Genomic DNA, 18,120 nt, shown 5'->3' with positions numbered 1-18,120 from the left:
CCCACAGTTTGGAAAACACTGCATTAGATTAGAGTGAAACAGATCGTTTTAAATGCTGGCTATTGCAATAAAGTAGAAAACAGGAGGGGGGTAGACAAAACAGAAAAGGATGAGCTGTTATGTTATAATGTAATTGCTACTATTTGTAATAGTAGCAATGTGTGTGTAAAGGGTGTAATTACAGAGCTGTCTGGGTGTTATAAATATTGATTTGACAATTAAAATTGCATTGCTATATCACACAAATTATGTTGTTGTATTAATACTGTTGGTATGGTAGACAATATATGAAGTGGGTTTCAAGTGTGGTAATCTGAACACAGCGTCTTTACACTCTAGTGAAATAGTGCATTTTATATTTAATGTAAACATACAAAGGTGAGGCAGTCAGCAGGTCACCGCGCATGTAGGCATGTAGATGGCAGCACCGATTCCTCCGATTTACTGCGCCCACTAAAGATGACCCCACGAAGAAGAATGGCATGAACAAGGAAGAGAGAGCATTAGTGGAAAATCAGCGGACGCTATCTTTTGTCTGCTGTTGTTCCCCCAATTAACAAAGAACAGGACTTCTGTCAAAGTGTTTGTTTGCTAGATTTGCTCCAGTTACTGTCGTTTCATTTGTCTCTGTAAACGTGTTCTTCGGTGTTTTGTTCGAGAGAGAAAACAAAACCGAAGGCACAGCTGTTCCGGTGGGGGGTAACGTAACGTCGGCTAGCTATGCTAAGCTAACAACAATACAGCAGCAGGCCTGAAGAACAAGACACTTTTAAACGTCATCGTTTAAAGGTTCGTCGTCCAGAAGAATCCAGATTCCTTCAATATACAGTTAATATACAGTCAGGACGCGGTGACAGTGGACATTATACTCTGTATATACTTGCTACGTCCTGTCCATAATCCCACAGGCTAGCGACTGACTGTACTGTTACTGGCTCGGAGGGGAGCTTTTACTTAATAGAAGCCTGGTGTCACCGTCAGCCAGGACGGCATTATTATTAATACAACAAACAAAACAGAAAGTGTGCCACAACAATGTACGCGCCGCCGGGTCCCACTGTGCCTGGAGGAGGCCGCAGCAGGAGGAGAGGTGCCACCTCTCTGCCCAAGCAGCCTGAGCGGAGCCTGGCGTCGGCCCTGCCGGGCGCCCTGTCCATCACCGCCCTGTGCACGGCCCTGGCCGAGCCGGCCTGGCTCAGGGTCCACGGAGGGACGTGTCCCAGGCAGGAGCTGGGGGTGGCGGACGTCCTGGGCTACATTGACCCAAAGCTGCTGGACGGTTAGTAGTAACAATGTCAATAATATATATATACTTAATTATACACATAACAACATATTGATTGCTTGATTTTGAGTCAAGTCAATACAAAAACTTACTTTGTGATAGCCCTAGCCCCTCTCGGAACCCTCCATAAAGCTTTTCTGAAATTTGGATGTCGCTTTATTGTAGGGTCCCTGTTCATAACTATATTTTCGTATGGGAATTTTGGAACGCGGACATAAATATGCTCCGTAACATCGTATCTGCGGCGTTTGACGGCCTTTTTTTGTTTGAGTTATTCTGAATTCGTGAACTATAAGTACCTATACAAACCGCTGCGAATATCTCCTGTGGCGCGGAAGCCATTAAGTATTTTTACTTTGTTTGACCGATTTGGTCGCTTTATTTCTTCTTGTTTGTTTACCGTTTATTGTACCGCCTCCCGGTGTGCGGTTGGCTTGTGCCGGCTACGTCCCTGCCTCTGATCTGCTCTGTCATAGCTATAGCGCCACTAGCTAGCCAGATAGGTGGTACAATGAGGTGTCAATAAACAAGGAAGGAAGAGAAGAATCAAAGCGACCAAATCGGTCAAACAAAACAAAATTAAAAATACTTAACGGCTTCCGCGCCACAGGAGATATTCGCAGCGGCATGTATGGGTACTTATACTTCACAGATTCAGAAGCCCTCACACGAAAAAAAGTCGTCAAAGAGCGCAGACAGGCGTTATCTACGTTGTTTATGTTTTATGTATGTCCGCGTACCAGGTGGCAGGATACTGCTGGAACAGGACCCCATGGTCTGGGTCTAAAAAATGTCAGAAACTTCAGTACCATTGGGTTCTGCTTGGAGGGCTATGGTAGCCCTAGAACGGTTCTTGTTGTTACATACAGTATGTACAGTATTTCACATACAGAGCCATAGAAAGCCCTCCTTGATTTCTGGTAGAACTTTAACATGCGCGGCCTAAATGTGATGAATGCTCCGTTTGTACTCGCCCATTAAATAATTCCAAAGACGTGATGTGAAAAATGGTCCTCTAGTTTTATATCCATGTGAAAGTTCTGGCACAAAATGTATATTTAGTCAATTATCTCCACTTTTTCAAGAGATGCACACGGACATCTTTCTCTCCGGGCGAGGGGGGCCGGAACAATCGATGAACTGATTTTACAAATACGCCCTGTTTACCGCAGACGTCATCACCAATTGACCAGGGAAACACAAAAGTTTGCGGTCACACAATTGGCAGGTGCTTTGCGATGGGTGCTGGGTAATTAATCACACCACCTGCCAATTGTGTGACTGCAAACTTTTGTGTTTCCCTGGTCAATTGGTGATGACATCTGCGGTAAACAGGATGTAAGTAACAGTTCACAAACGGAGCATTTATCACATTTATGCCACGCATGTTCTACCAGGATTATCAGCAAGCGATCTATGCCTGTGATACATGAAAATGTACGAAGTATAATTAAATGATCACAGGCATTCTAGGTCTAACCTTTAGCTCAGACTTAATTTACTGTCAGACTCCATAAAATACATCTATGATAGTCTTGATCCAAGGCCAGAAAATACCCATAGTTGGGGGTTGCAAACTTCCTGAAATTGAAATAATGATTTCCAAGGGGGTCCCCAGAATAAGATCAAATCTCACTGTACATGTTTTGTATATTATATTTACAGTATATCATGTATATGAGCTTGTAAGATGTGTCGTTGATTGAGTCCCAGAAACAAAGTGGGTCCCCCCTTGTTTCTGTTTTCAAGGGAAGGTTGTAAATTCTACCCATTAGTTGATGAAGTACGACTAGCAGATTAATTTTAATACCTTGAACTTCTACTGTTTTCTAGACTACTGTGTAAACCCCCAGACCATCTTACTGCTGCGGGTCATTGCTGCGTTCTGTTTCCTGGGCATCCTGTGCAGTCTGACTGCATTCCTGTTGGATGTTTTCGGACCGAAGCACCCTGCCCTCAAGATCACGCGGAGATACGCATTTGCACACATTCTCACAGGTATGATTCTGTCTTACTTATGGATGGAAATGCAGTGTGTGGGCAAGTATATACTTGCCCTGATGAAGACTTGTTTGAGTCGAAACATGTTGGCCTTTTAAACTTTAATAAAGTAGCTAGGCCTACTCCCCCTTTTTATATCCACCCTCTCTTTTTTAACCTTTTTGAGTGCTCGGATCGCTGCTAAATAAAAACATGTGACCCTAGCCATCAGCACTTGGTTTGACTGTGTTAAAATAATGTGTATGCTTATAAATGTAATGTACATGAGTTGATCAAGTAAATGTATACATGAATATTCATGTTATCACCTATGAATCTGTATAGATAAATGCTAACAAGAGTGTGGATATTAGACCGATGTGTACAGTGTCCGCTCACTCAGCTGCAGACAAATATAGTGATTTGGGCAACGCGTTTACAACAGTTAAGATATCTGTCATGGTTATGGTGTAAATAATGTTCGCTGTCATAAATCGCTGTCAACATTTTGATCCAAAGATCTTAATCAGGAATGAATATTTTTTCTGCACCTGGGCATTCAGGGTTGATGTGTGTGCACTGTGCAACTGCCACTTCCTTCTGCGTGGGGACCACTCACTCTATGCACATGATTCTGTCCTTGGATGAAAGCTATCCGAAGTACTTGTGTCCCCTTTCATCGGCCTTCTGAAACACATAGCCTGGCGATGACTCATAACTTGCAGGTCACATGGTGATCCTGTCCTAGTAGTCCATGTGTGAGTGTGCCTGAATCATTGTCAGGTGATCAAAATCAACATATATCTATTGAATGGTGGCAAAAACGGCTGCTGACAGACATGTCTCCTGGTTTGAAAACAAATCCAGATACCAAACTTGCAATATGAAGAACTGCCCTAATGTCTCTTTGCAGTGGTTCTGCAATACATGTTTTTGTTTAAGATCTCAGAATTGTTTCCACACATTCTCATTAACAAAGACTGTCAACCCTTTTCTATGGGTCTGAGAGTTTAACACAAAAGATACCCAGCAACATTTATACTCGTAAGTTTATCATCAGGGTGATTGGGTGAACCATGGCCAAAATGATAAAACAAAACCATTAAGTAGCTGTGATGAATCCGCTACCTGAACACGGCTAGAAAACGAGAACAAAACGGTCATTAGCTAGTAGCTACATAACTGTATCATGCTAATGAGTATAATTCTTCCACCATATCAGCCAACCCAACATTAAACATTTTTCCCCCCTCCTGTCTGTTTCTGTATATCAACAGTGCTGCAGTGTGCCACGGTGATAGGCTTCTGTTACTGGGCCTCGGAGCTTATATTATCTCTACAGCAGCAACACAAAAAGTACCATGGCTCCCTCATATACGTCACGTTTGCCATCAGCTTCTACCTGGTGGCGGGGGCCGGCGGAGCCTCTATTCTCGCCACGGCCGCCAATCTGCTGCGCCACTACCCCACAGAAGAGGAGGAGCAGGCACTGGAGCTGCTCTCAGAGATGGAGGAGAGCAGTGAAACGTATCCTGCTGATTATGACATTGCCAATCAGTTTCAGCCGCCACCTGCATACACGCCCTAAATTGTAGCCAGACCTGGCCTTGTTTTAATCGCTCTAACTCACGCTTCCCTATGAGCACTGCTACTGGCCTCATCAACAAATGTGTACACATAAAGGTATGTGACTTTCTATCCAGTGGATATCTCTGCAAATACTCTTCCTTTCCGTACTGAACACAATGTGTACAACGAGCGCATATACCTTGATTGTTGGTGCTTGGGTGCATGAACGCTTTCTTTAGTGGCGGCAGAAATTTGGGAGTTGATTATTACTTTCACCACTGAAGCTTATAGTGATGCATGTAAATGGCTCTTAGGATTTGATCCTTACATGTAAAGCAAACCTATATGGGGGTGCTGTTTCAACATGATTTATTACAAGTAATTGAAGGAATGGTGTAGATGCCACATCCTGATCAATGCCAAATTCTGAACAAACTTGGGTTGTCGACAGTGTGCCATGGCAGTTGTAATAGCCCTCGTCGGACATGGATGGAATACTTAATTATTTGTATGACTCAATACGCTTTCATTTGTACATGATTTGACTTTTTCACATTATTTGAAAACGTCACCAATGTAGAAATACACTGAAGATTGTTTTAGACATTTCATTTTTATATACATCATATAAAATTTGACCGTTATTTATTCACTGGTTGTCCCTAGTTCTGTTTGTCTTCCTTTCATTTATTTGGTGTGTAGACATGTTTCTTTACCCCCTTTTAATCACATATTTGAGATGGCACTAGGAAATCAAACTAATCATGTAATTTTAAACCGGTTTCAAATCATGGTGTGACGTATACGTTTTGCTATAGCATTATGGAGGTTGACATCCATAGAGAAAAACGTGATTTACATAAAGGCAGCATTTACTACCACATAAATTGTTCTTGTCACGTGTCCATCTGTTTGACAAATCATATTTGTATTCCGTTTTTACCTACTGTGGCTGTACACGTATGTTTTCTATGCATGAGTTTCCCTTTGTTACATTTTAATCCTTTTGGCAGAATCCTACATGAGTGAATGCCTGATATGGGACATACCAGCCAAGGGTTAAAACTTTTATTAATATTGTAGTGAAACTACTAGGTAATATATTGTTCTGTTTTATGCCATATCCACATTTTGTTTCTCAATCTGTTGCTGTCCTACTTTCTTTGATATGTGAAAATGTGTAAAATATTGTTGATTGTTTATACATAATGATGGTCATAATAAAAAAAAGAAGAAAGAAATGCTCAGCATCGCCCCTGATGTGTGACAAGACTTTGAAATTCCCTACTTTTGTAAATTATGTCTTATAAAGTAATGTTGCAGTGGAAGAGTTTGCTTTTTTTATACATGGCCGGAGCAAGAACATTTTGTCAGCCTATCAAGGCTTTCCTATAAAGGCTCATACTTACTTACTTACGCCTATAGCCCAACTTTGGGCATAGGCCACGAACAAGAGCTCTCCAGACATCACGGTCCTGGGCCATCTTCTCCAGCTGTCCCCAAAGCTCATACATAGTCTGGATTTTCGGTGGTGAGGTGACCACCGAACTACAACATGACGTCACGAGCCGTGGTGAAGAGCAAACCACCTCCACCGCTCCAGCCCATCTCTCTGTTTTTACTCACCACCACTCAACGTTATCTCAGCTCCGGTGGTCAGCTCACCACCGAAAATCCAGACTATGTATGAGCCTTCACCAGTTGTCTTTTCACTCTTAAAACCCATTTAGACCTAGAACACCCAGCTGGGAACAACTCTGTCTGTAGTGCTATACACTATAGCAACATTAATTTAAAATACAAATTTGAAGTCTTTCAGAAAACTTGGGTAAGGATTTAGAAGGTGCATTTAGAATCTGTCTCAGGTCTAAATGGGTGAAGTTAAGTCATACTGGCATCATCTAGGGTCTTGCTCTCAAAAAACTCATCAGTCTGTCTGCTTTGTGTACCATCACCACCAAGACTGGTAACCTGGGAAATACCAACTGGTAAGCAGTGGTGGAGAAGTACTCTGATCTTTTACTTCAAATAAAAGTAGCTATACCACAATATTAAATTACTCTGTTACAAGTACAAGTCTTGTATTCAAATTTGACTTGGAAGTATAGGCATCAAAATATAGGCTATGTACAGTAGGCCTACCAAAGTAAAAGTACTGAAATCTTTCAAAAATAGCAGATCTATAAGCTTGCATTGTGACGTGTTGTGACTGATCTTTTTTTCAATTTCCACTACTTTTACTTCTACTCCACTACATCTCAGAGGCAAATATTGTACTTTTACTCCACTACAATTATTTGAAAACTTTGGTTACTAGCTACTTTGTAGATTTAGTCATTATCACTGAACATTCAACATACATTATTACCCTGTTGAGTCCTATATATACTTTGAATATTTTCAAAGGATGTTTATGCATACTTTTTTTTTTTTTTTTTCGGCTTACGCCTTTTATTGGTTTTTGAAGGGACAGACAGTAGGCTGACAGGAAACGGGAGAGAGATGGGGGGATGACATGCAGTAAAGGCCGTGTCGGGCTCGGGAGTCGAACCCGCGGCACACTGCGACTGGATTACCAGTCGGGTGCCCAGACGGTTACGCCACCGCCTGGGCCTATGCATACATTTTTAAACATTAGAATTCCTGTGAAATGGAACATTTCATGCATGTGCTTTTACTGTTGGGTACTTGGTATTTTTTTATGCCTATGTAATTGTACTTTTACGCAAGTACATTTTGAATAACAGAATTTTACTTGTAATTTATTATTGCATTGCATTAATACTTTTACTTATTTCAATAATGTGAGTAGTACTTCTTCAACACTGCAACTACTCTAAATACATTAAAAATACTTGAAATTTGTACTTGAGTGGTACTAACTTTCCACCATTGCTGGTAAGGCTTAGTTTATACTCTTGTGCAAGGGGTTGTGAATTATCATAAGTGGGATGTGAGAATAAGATGCCTTTATTGCATTATTTTCATCAACACTCATGACAATGATAGTCTGGTACAATCTGAATAAATCAGTTTATTACAAACATACGTATAAAAAGGACAAAAAAACAAGTGACACAATATAAAAAATTTGCAGTTTGTACAAAACATCCAAAATCATCATTAGAAATGCATACTATTACTCACTCACCATTTGAAGCTATCCAGTTGGATTATTTAAGCAGAATACAAACTCATTCTTTCCATGTAGCACTAGCAAAAGACTGAGATTTATTATTGATCTCTGGGTCGCTGTGAAACAGTCCACCCTTTAAAAGTACAAAATAAACGTTTTGTCATTGCGCAAGAAGTAAAAAAAAATCAGTAGGCTATTAACGGGCATAACATCAATAACAATGAAGACTTGCAATTCAAACAGAATTGAAAGCCAGCTTAATGACATATTCACAGTGTTGTGTTCACATCAATAATGTGAAGTGTAAACATTGTTGCATATATATAATCCCATTTTAATAAATACACAGAAATCCTCAAACGTGCCAGAAAATGTATCTAACCAAAGGTACAAATGAATATGAATAGAATATGTTCTTACAATAAAATAAAAATCCTGTTTTATTATAGCTTGGAAACTTAACGTGGCAATTACTAAAGTAAGGCAAAATTATAGTTTCCCCTTTTCAAGTTTTTGGGAATAAAATATACAGCCAAAGTTTTACCACTTCAGGTGGAGCAAAGTAGCATTTTCTCATATGATGAACTTATGAACATTTACTGATAATAATATACAAGGACAGGGTTCAATAATGTTAGCATACATATAAACATTTATACATAGTTTGAACATTGATTGTTTTTTAAACGGTTAACGTAACAAAGTAAAAACATTTTTTCTATACAATTACAGTGTTGACTGGATTAATGGACTTGTGTAGCATATTACCATACTAACTTCAGATAGTTGTCTGGATTGTTCTTCAGAAATGAAGATTGTTGTTAAAATGTGAACATGAGTACCTCAGAAACGTATTTGCTGCCGTTGATACTGAAAACATGGACATGAATACAGATAGATGTTTTCACTGAGACCACAGAGCTACATACTGCACATCGTTGCTGTCAGGTGGAAGACTACCAAAACCATTCCTTTTTTTAACGTATTATTTTCATTACTTTTATGATGAAGTATGGCTTCATTTTTATCTCCAAGGTAGAAGGTTTCTATCCGACAGCAACAACACCTCTATGTTTGACCTACTTCTGTGAAAAGAACAGTGGACAATGCTAGATTTGACAGAATCACCTTAAAATACAGTTGCCATTATGGCATCGATCCTATAGCTTGAAAGTACACCTTTGGCATACCTTTGTCATGCTTTTGTGTCCCAACAGATTTTAGACAAAGGTGAGTTTGTCCTTTTGAAAAGGGGGGCCTCTGAGGGTGATTGTCAAGGTATACCACATGCCCCTAAATACAATTATATCCGTTTAATCATTTCACATAAAACTCATTTATGTGCAGAATCAGATAACGGTTCCAACTAAGTAAAATATTATCTTCAGTGAAGTCCAAAAAACATGTTATGTTTCAGTCTGTTGTAACAGATCAAATGATCAATTTAAGATTTTGTAAAAAACAACCTAAAACGACGGGTCAAAACATATAACAAAGCTCCTGTGGGGTGGACCTCTGTGTCCAGGACCGCAGCGCTGTCTTCTTCTGTGCATTTGAAATGATAACTATTTGGTTTCACTCTTAGAAATACCTGCAAAAGGACAGACAGAGAGCAGAACACCATTAGAAAACATTGCCCTGGAAGGTAGAATTATTTTTAACTCAGACAGTCAGAGTCCACTCCACATATACTGTACATTAGATGGTATGGTAGCAGGCAGCCACTGTGGCAGGCAAACAGGCAAACAAGCAGGCAGACAGTGAGAGGGCGAAAAGATGAGAGGACACAGGCAGTGTAAACGGACCGAGATAAGCTGCTAGAGCAACGCAGAGCCGGTGTCAGAATCTGAATCAGGGCCAGGGGTGAAGCATGGCTCACAGGAAACAATGGATTCCTGAGCCCGCCGGTACTCTTGGTACTCCAGGCGGAGAGCGTTGAAGCGGGCCTCGCTTATGGAGCGGCTGTACTGACAACGAGGTGGGTTGGAAACTGGTGGGCTGAGTGAGGGAGGCAGGCCTGGGAACGGCAGCAGGGATATGAGATGCATGGATGGGCAAGTCATGGGTGAAGTTCACAACAACCACAACACAAGGGCACAAGATGAACACATGCAACGCCAGGAGGTACAGTATACACAAGTAGGGCCGGGTAATATAGAAAGATGTTTGTCGTTCATCATCGCTTCAGTGTGATTGTATCCATGGTTATTATAGATAAAGTCATACTTTATACTAAAGTAGAAGTCAACCGAGTTAGCCAAGTTGGTTAACTGACATTATAGAGAATGTCTTTAGTTTTTGCCCTAGTCAATATAAGCCTAATATCTTTAGGTGCATATTAAATTCCAATGTTTGTTGCCATATTTAAAACAAAATAAGTAAACTATCAAAATAAACTAATTACAACTAAAATTTAAGTAAAATGTAATAAAAACTAACGGAAAATGCAAAATTATAATAACCATGATTATATCAAGTTTATTTTAGTTTTAGTTTTATTAACAATCTGTTTCTGAAATGTCTGTTTAAAATTACTTCATGAATTCATTACAATTATCATTACCATGAGGTCCAATATGATGACGGTGATCCATCCATTGTAATATACTAAATGTATTTCCATATCTCCCAGCCCTACAAACAAATTAAATGCAACACCATACACACAAGGCACATACAAAATGAGTAGGTAAAAAATAATAAGTCTCACCTTTCTTCTGCCGGTCCTGGAGGCCACCAGTAGAGTGAGCATGATCATATCTATGCTCCCCCCAGCCCTTCCCTAGCTTCATGGCCTCCAGGACGTCCGCGTCCACACAGACATCAGCAGAGTCCCATTCATAACTCTCATCTACTGACGTGTTCCTTCTAATGACAGATACACAGAACAAGTCAGAAAACAGCAATCAATGACAGTAAAAACAAAATCACACCTGTGTGAAGCGCTCTTATCATCGTACATCATCATGACGTAAAATAGACACTATGCCTATTTGCTCAGACACTATGACGTAAGATTCTCCATTCATTGTCAATGGGAATTTAATGTTGGTGTAGGACAAAAGTAGACACTAAGCCGATTTGCTCAGACACTATGATGTGATTGTCAATGGGAATTGAATGTTTGTATAGGACAAATATAGCCCAATTGCTCAGACACTATGACGTAAAGTTCTCCATTCAGTGTCAATGGGAATTTAATGTTTGTGTAGGACGGAAATCTACACTAATAGCTGAATATAGGAGGGGCTAGCGCCCCTCACAAATAAATAATTATGTATAATCGATGACTTATTAACATCGACAACATCCAAAACCCCTTCTTCCAAGAAGACACCGCTGCATGAATGTTGCCATTGGCCGGGTGTGGTGGCGTTTCACCTTTTTGCTCTCCTCTCACGTAGTTCCATCTCAGCTCTGTATCTCTCGCTCTCTTCTGTGGTTTCTGGCGAGCTGAGCAGGGTGGGCGTGATAGACAGAGACTGACGGAGGAGACCAACACTCCCCCTACCACTGCTTTGGCTAGCGTAACTAGCCCTTCCACACTCTCTGTCTCTACTCTCCCGGAACTCAGTCTCTCCATCTCTCCCAAACATCCGCTCTGCCTCTCTGTGGCCCTCTACCTCCCTCGGAGGGAAGGGACCATGGTAAGGCGAGGGCCAGCTGTTGCCCCTGGGAAGGTAGGACCTGGGGGGGACCCTCCTGGGGTCCATGGGTCTTCCACCGTCCCCTCTAGAGCCTGGCCTGGGGGGGTACTGAGGTACAGGAATCTCCATGGGTCTTCCACCGTCCCCTCTAGAGCCTGGCCTGGGGGGGTACTGAGGTACAGGAATGGAGGAGGGCACGGGGACGTATTGATACTGAACAGACCTCAGGGGTTCTTGATATGCGGCAGGCCACCTGGGAGCCTCTGGGAAAATAGTAACCTGACGTCGTGGATCACAGGGTTCTGGCCTACTGGAGGTTGCCATCTGTCTGGGTGGGTACATAGGAGTGAGGTAGGTAGGGCTGGCTAAGGATCTTTGTGAATAATGAGTCCTATCTAAACTTCCAATGCTGGGTCGTCTAAATGGGGCATATTCCCTCCAGGAGGGGCCTGGCCTGGGAAAGGAGGATGGTGTGCGGCCCAAACTATATGACTTGACCCTGACATCTGGGTTTGGGAACGCATCCCAGTAACATTTATCTGAGATGTACGTCCTTGGGCTCTCAAAGTGTTCCCATTTCTGTGAGCCTAGGCTGATGGATTTCTTTAGGAAAGGACGAGGCTGCCCCATACCTGAGAGGGTTCTAAATGGACCTATGCTTAAAGTTTTCTTTAGGAAGGGAACAGGGGCTTGATATATTCGTGATGCTATTTTATTGGTTCTGCTGCCCTGAGAAAAGAGTCTTTGGGATTGCTCTGTGATGGATTCACAGCTTTCTAGAAAACTCTGAGAGTGTTTTGAGGCAAAATCTTCCACACCTTTAGTTGCACTAAACAATGTATGTGCTGAACTAGAGCCAAGTCTGGACTGAGGCCTGTCTGGACCTCTAGGAAGATGTGATTTCTGATAATAAAGTTGCTTGCTAGATTGTTCTGGACCCGGGGATTGTGGTTTTCCTTCATCTGGGAATCTTACTTTGAGCATTGAATCCCTAGCCTCCTTTTGAATGGACTGCCTGTAGCCTGATTTAAAACTAGCATCTAAACTTCTTCTTCTAGCTTCTACTGGATCAACAGAGTGGGTTCTCTCAAATGAAACCACCTTTTGGCTTGAATGAGGTTCTTGGACGTGAGCCTCCCAGTTTCTGGGAACTACATCTGGCTTGGCTACTACAGGTTTTTCTGGCTTTACTCCTGGACTATGGCCACTAGTGTCCGAGAGTTCATCTTCTTCAGCCTCATCCACAGGCTCATCAACACTCATCTCAATGAAACCAGGGAGGCTGAGATATTCCAGAATTGCACTGGTCTGCACTGGAGACATTTGGGGAGATGGGGCTGTTGGCGTGGCTTTGAAGGAGTCTGTCATTCTAACAGAGAATTGAGACTGGTCACTCTCACATTCCTCTACAAGAGTCAAAGGAGAGATGGTACTGGGACTGTCAGAATAAAGCCATCTATCACTCCTCCTGGAGCGAGACCTCACACCGTCTCTCTCCTGCTCTGCGTAAAACCCTGAACTCCTGCGGTCATCCGTGTGTTGGCCGCCTCTGTTTTTGGGCTTCACAACCCCTTCATTATGTTCATAGGGTAAGGTAGAATAACTTGTGGGACTAGGATACCGTGTATCCCTATAGGATGCCCCAGTTCTCTCAGGCTGACAGTATGATCCAGCATCAGTGTAAGGCCGAGCTCGACTTGCTGGCCTTTCACTGTCTGCTGAAACAGTGCTGACAGTAGGGTCCCAATGTTGAGTACCATAGGCGTATGACAACCTGGGCTTTAATGCACCTTCATAATGATGTGTCCTCTCCCTCCAGACTTCCTCAGTCATGGACCTCCTGCGACATGATTCTGGGACTCCAGGGCTCATTGACCTAGCTCTGCTGGGAGTTCCAAGACAAATAAGGGGACTTTGTGAGGCAACACTGGGAGAGAGCATGGGGAGGGATGTGTTCTGAGTGACTGGTGATTGTGAGGAGTCAACTTGTAGAGAGTACTCTGAAGTTTCTCTGATACCTCGGGAGTGAGGATTTTGTGGCCTGGGTGTGGGGGTATTCTGTGAGCTCTGTACCGGAACAAGGCTGGTGGCAGAGGTAACAGGGCTAATGTCCCACGGTATATGAGTGGCGGGCAGCTGGTCCATGGGACTGCTGGTGTTACCAAAGTAGCAGGCTTTCCTATAATCAGCCACCCGGCTTGTCTGTTTCTGTCTGTAGGTAACATCCTGTGGTTTCCATATAGTAGGCTCCTCTTCTGATTCGGCTTCATCCCTGCGAGGACTTTCTGTCTCGGGGGCTCTTGTTCTCCTGCTGACGGTATAGCTCTCCAGCTCCCGCTCCATCTTTTCTCTCTCTCTGGCCAGTTGAAGACACTTGCTAATACTGTCCTTCTCTAGTTCACTGTCAAGTTGGGACACTAGGGTGCTTTCATTGGTAAGCTGACTCTCTCTTTCCATTGGCTGGTAGCCCAGAAGCCTGTTTTTCCTGCCTAGACCAGGGAAGAGGTCTTCGCCGCGGCCCGGTATACGGTGCCTCCTCAGGGATCCGACAGGTTTTTTCTCACTGCTATCTGAGTAGAAGGTAGCTCTCTCCAGCAGGGCCTCGGAGCCCTGCTCATCGTCAGAGTAAAAACAGCCATGGCGGGAAAGGTGTCTTGTCATGGTCATAACTCCCCCAGGGGAGGATGGGTGCCTGCTCAGCCCTGCGACATCCACAGTGAGGGGTGAATCTTTCCTCACGTCCCTCTCAGAGCTTAAGGTGCTAGATTTCGGAGAGTCTCTGAATGATGTCCGGTTGCTGCCTGTGCCACTCCCCCCACCGTTACTTGGCAGAATGTCCTTCAAGTTTGCCTTGTCGAAAGGGCTGGAATGCTCCTGCAGGGGTTGAACAATGAAGCGTCCATCTGGGCCTCTGGAGATGGACTCCAGGGCTGTTGGAGAGGGGGCCTGAGAACCCAGGTGGCTCTCAAAGAGGGTGTAATGGGGTGGAGGGGAGGAGTTGGACAGTAGCTGTTTCCGCTGATCCTGGTATTCTCCACGGCTGCCTTTGTCAAAGGAGGAGCGATCTGACTGGGAGGAAGAGTTGTTGGGGAAAAAGGGAAGTGGAGGGCATAGCTTGAGCTTTAGGACGCTGTCGGGGCTCCGAGGAGGTGGACGACTTCTGCGGATACAAAGGATTCCAGAGTTAACATTTACTCGTAAGAACTAAGAAAAGGGCATTGCAGAATCTATCTTTTAATTACAATCACTGCACTTGTGAATAACAGATACAGGACAGGAATAATGCAGTCAGAGGAATGGAAATGTATTGGAAAGCTACCGCTGAGGATGGATACTTACTCTGCAGACGGACTCTTCTGGAAGGCAGAGGGGAGATCTAAGAAGGTCAAATAAAGGAGGATTATTGACTCTTAAAGGCTGCCAGCCTATCTGTTCAATTAGGTACAGTACCGTACAGGTAAATAAATATATAAAGATAAGATTTATTTAGAAAATAAATAAAACAATGATCCTGTAACAGCATAGGGCTAAACTTTGACTTTGCACTGTGACCTTAAAGGAAAAAACGGTCTTGTACGGTCTTGACTCCAGCTCTAACTCTGGATTCAGTCTACCACTTGGCTATCAGATTTATTACAGGAGATAAATAGGACACTGTATGTATTTTTAAATCAGTCATTGGAAAACATCCTTTGCATTTGTCTGAGATGTTGTCTTTGAACAAATGGGAGCTGTACTATAGCTCTAATGACTTGCTTTCACTTAAAATTCCTAGGGCTCACGGTCACACTGAGATTGTCAAACCTTCCTTTTCTTTTAATGCCCCTGACTCTGGAAAGCCTTTCAACGCATTGTAAAACTAATTTAGTTTCCATGCCATCTTTTTCCCCAGTTTGCTCGTTATTTTAATTGTTTGCTTGCGCCATTGAAAACGTCAGTGTCTCTTGAGCAAAATAAAGGTTTTATAAGAAACCTCAGATTTGATACAAATTAACCCCCAACTCCCCCCCCCCCCCACACTCTCACTATTACACATTACCTCTTCTCTTTCTACGCCGACGCTGTCTCCGGCGGCTCATGAAACATGCTGTCACCAAGGACAGGATGATGGCCACAAACAGAAAGCACACTCCACCCAACACACCAGCCAGCAAGGGCTGAGGAACAAACGCCAAGAAGCTTGACCGAAGTGGGTACATCTCCATCCCTGTAATTAGATCAGACATGGAGTTAATAATAGTGGTCCGCAAATCCCAATGCCGCTGGAAACTGACAGATCAGCAGACAAGATCCAGTTCCACACAAATGTGCCTCTATAATTATAATTAAACCTAAGTATAGTGAATGTGTAGTGTATACAGTGTGATGATAGAACTAAGCAGAGACATACCTGCAGTGGACACGTTGACAGACTCGCTGGGCTCACTAAGCAACTTGTTGCTGCAAGACATCAGCCTCAGATCATAGCTGGAGTCCTGACACAAACAAACACAAATACAATAGGTATACAAAGAGAAATCCTGAGTGTTCATTTATCTATTTGTAACTCAGGAGTGTACAAATATAAGCAAATGGACCCTTCGTGTCCCATTTGGTTTCATTTGTACACTCTTTGTGTAGAATGAATACTTTTACTTTGTTTTGAGTCTTCTTGGGAGGTGCAAAATCCCAAACACAACCTGCCACCTCAGCTGTGGTGTCTCTCAATGATCCATCCCCAGCCCCACTTTTATTTTCAATGCACTCTTGCTAGTTGAGTATAGTTGTGTTTTGTGTTGTTTTATAGGCACATTTCTGTACTGTAGCACCTTGAGATTTGATTCAAATGCCTGTGCATTACAAATAAAATGTATTACCATTGTAATATCCTCACCCTCAGCAATCCTTGTACTAGCACCTCACTGTGGTTGGCACTGATATCACTGCTGAGAATGAGCCATTGGCCGAGGTCTCTGCGGGCCTGCAGTACATAGCCTGTCAGTGGAGAGGATGGGGACTCGGGGGAAGACCACCGCAGGAGAACCCCTTGGCTGGTCCGATTGGCTGAGAGCAGTGTAGGAGGGTCCAGGATTGGGGGAATGGTTACCACTGTGGGTGCTTCTGTTGGAATGGCTGGAGACAGATACACATAACATAGCTTAGACTTTGTCCACACACAGAGTTTAACACAGAAATGTGTAGTGGATTTTCATTTTAACAAACATTTGAGAATCGACTGACCTTGAGTTCGAACAGAAACAATTTCACTGAAGGGTCCAGAGCCTAGTTTGTTCTGGGGTAGAACGCTGAACTGGTAGCTGGTGCCAGACACTAGCCCAGTCACCAGCAGGTTGTTTTTAGACGTGGACACTGGCAAAGATGCCCACTCATGTCTCCCTCTGGATGCCTGCTTGACCCTGAATGGAAGAACAAATAAAGAAATTGAGAAATAGCCATGATGATGGATCAAATATTCTGTATTATTATATTAAGTTATGTTTCGCACCAGACAGTGAACTTCTGGGCGTATCCACCATCAAAAGCAGGCACCCAGGACACATTCGCCTGGTTCAACTCTGTACTGACAAACACTGAGGACACAGTGTGAGGACTGGTCCCTGAGGAAACAACACACAGCACTGTTAGCCTGTGTGTACAATACATTTAGCATACATGACTTGCTTTCCTGCCCGTTACGGTCAATTCACTATCAAGGACCACACCACCAATGGAAACATTTAACCATTTATTGAAATGTAGGGGAGGAAAGCATGGTTATGGTTACGACAGATGGCCCACGACGGGCCAGCGGCGGCGTCGAGGATTAAGCAGAGTTGGGGAAGCCTCGGGGATCCGGCATGCTCCCGAGGCACGCCAGACCCCCTTTAGGGATCTGTTAGGAGGTGTTAGAGGGAGTAGGATGAGAATTAGGGTGGGGGGGTGGGATGACGAAAGCGAGAACGGGGGGAGAACCAGGGGTTGGATGGGTTGGTTATATATGGGTGGAGGTGGCTTGATTGGAGGTGGCTGATAGGAGGTGGAGGTAGCTGCATCGGAGGTGTGGTCCTGATCCTGAATTTCAGTTATCTCTAACACCATGTATCGAATGACACGTGTCACTACATGTCTCACAATAAGCGGAGTTTTGAGCATTCATACTGTCTGCAACTCGCTCGACAGTGTTTCTTTTTAATGCCACTTTTATTGTGTGACGCATCGTTCGACACTTGTCCCGCAAAGCATAAATTGATCATTACTGTGCAATATCAGACTGTGCAGAAATATGGTTGGCCAGCTCACCTAGCACCATGACCACTGTGCTTGCACTGACAGCTGCAACACGATTGGTGGCCAGGCATTCCCAGCCACCTTGGTGGTCTTTACTGAGTGGCTGGAGCAGGAGGGAGCCATTAGCGAAGACAGTGTATGGTGAACGAGGAGTGGGGCCGATCTATAAGTCAGACAACAAGAATTAGCAGAAAGACAGATATCATGGCTATTCATCATTATACAGATGAGCGTCT

The 18,120-nt window shown here is 43.3% G+C and overlaps 2 protein-coding genes across 3 annotated transcripts in view; one reads left to right on the top strand and one right to left on the bottom strand.

The window, feature by feature from the left end:
• The first annotated feature begins 460 nt into the window (after positions 1-460).
• Positions 461-6,084, top strand: tmem127 (transmembrane protein 127). Its single transcript, XM_083784020.1, has 3 exons — positions 461-1,279; positions 3,119-3,283; positions 4,543-6,084. Exons 1-3 carry the CDS (start codon positions 1,036-1,038, stop codon positions 4,851-4,853), a joined length of 720 nt encoding a protein of 239 aa, XP_083640146.1. The 5' UTR covers positions 461-1,035; the 3' UTR covers positions 4,854-6,084.
• A 1,769-nt stretch (positions 6,085-7,853) lies between these two features.
• Positions 7,854-18,120, bottom strand: part of igsf9b (immunoglobulin superfamily, member 9b) — a 33,911-nt gene continuing 23,644 nt past the window's right edge. The window contains exons 11-21 of one of the 2 annotated variants that reach the window (XM_083784618.1): positions 17,897-18,047; positions 17,103-17,214; positions 16,838-17,013; positions 16,491-16,729; positions 16,008-16,092; positions 15,657-15,824; positions 14,957-14,993; positions 11,352-14,777; positions 10,681-10,838; positions 9,776-9,987; positions 7,854-9,561 (exon numbers count right to left, since the gene is read on the bottom strand). In XM_083784618.1, coding sequence (XP_083640744.1) covers positions 9,788-9,987; positions 10,681-10,838; positions 11,352-14,777; positions 14,957-14,993; positions 15,657-15,824; positions 16,008-16,092; positions 16,491-16,729; positions 16,838-17,013; positions 17,103-17,214; positions 17,897-18,047 — 4,752 coding nt within the window. In that variant the 3' untranslated portion in view covers positions 7,854-9,561; positions 9,776-9,787. The remainder of the gene's footprint in view (positions 9,562-9,775; positions 9,988-10,680; positions 10,839-11,351; positions 14,778-14,956; positions 14,994-15,656; positions 15,825-16,007; positions 16,093-16,490; positions 16,730-16,837; positions 17,014-17,102; positions 17,215-17,896; positions 18,048-18,120) is intronic. The other variant, XM_083784619.1, reaches the window with a different exon arrangement.

Source organism: Protomyctophum parallelum, assembly GCF_964188405.1.
Source record: "Protomyctophum parallelum genome assembly, chromosome: 15".
Taxonomy (NCBI): domain Eukaryota; kingdom Metazoa; phylum Chordata; class Actinopteri; order Myctophiformes; family Myctophidae; genus Protomyctophum; species Protomyctophum parallelum.
Note: the sequence above shows the minus strand (reverse complement) of the source record. Positions and strands in the feature narration are given on the sequence as shown.

Coding starts and splice junctions, on each gene's coding strand:
- tmem127 (XM_083784020.1), top strand. CDS start 1,036: ATGTACGCGCCGCCGGGTCCCACTGTGCCTGGAGGAGGCCGCAGCAGG. Junction 1,280..3,118: donor TGACCCAAAGCTGCTGGACG/GTTAGTAGTAAC, acceptor ACTGTTTTCTAG/ACTACTGTGTAAACCCCCAG. Junction 3,284..4,542: donor ATTTGCACACATTCTCACAG/GTATGATTCTGT, acceptor GTATATCAACAG/TGCTGCAGTGTGCCACGGTG.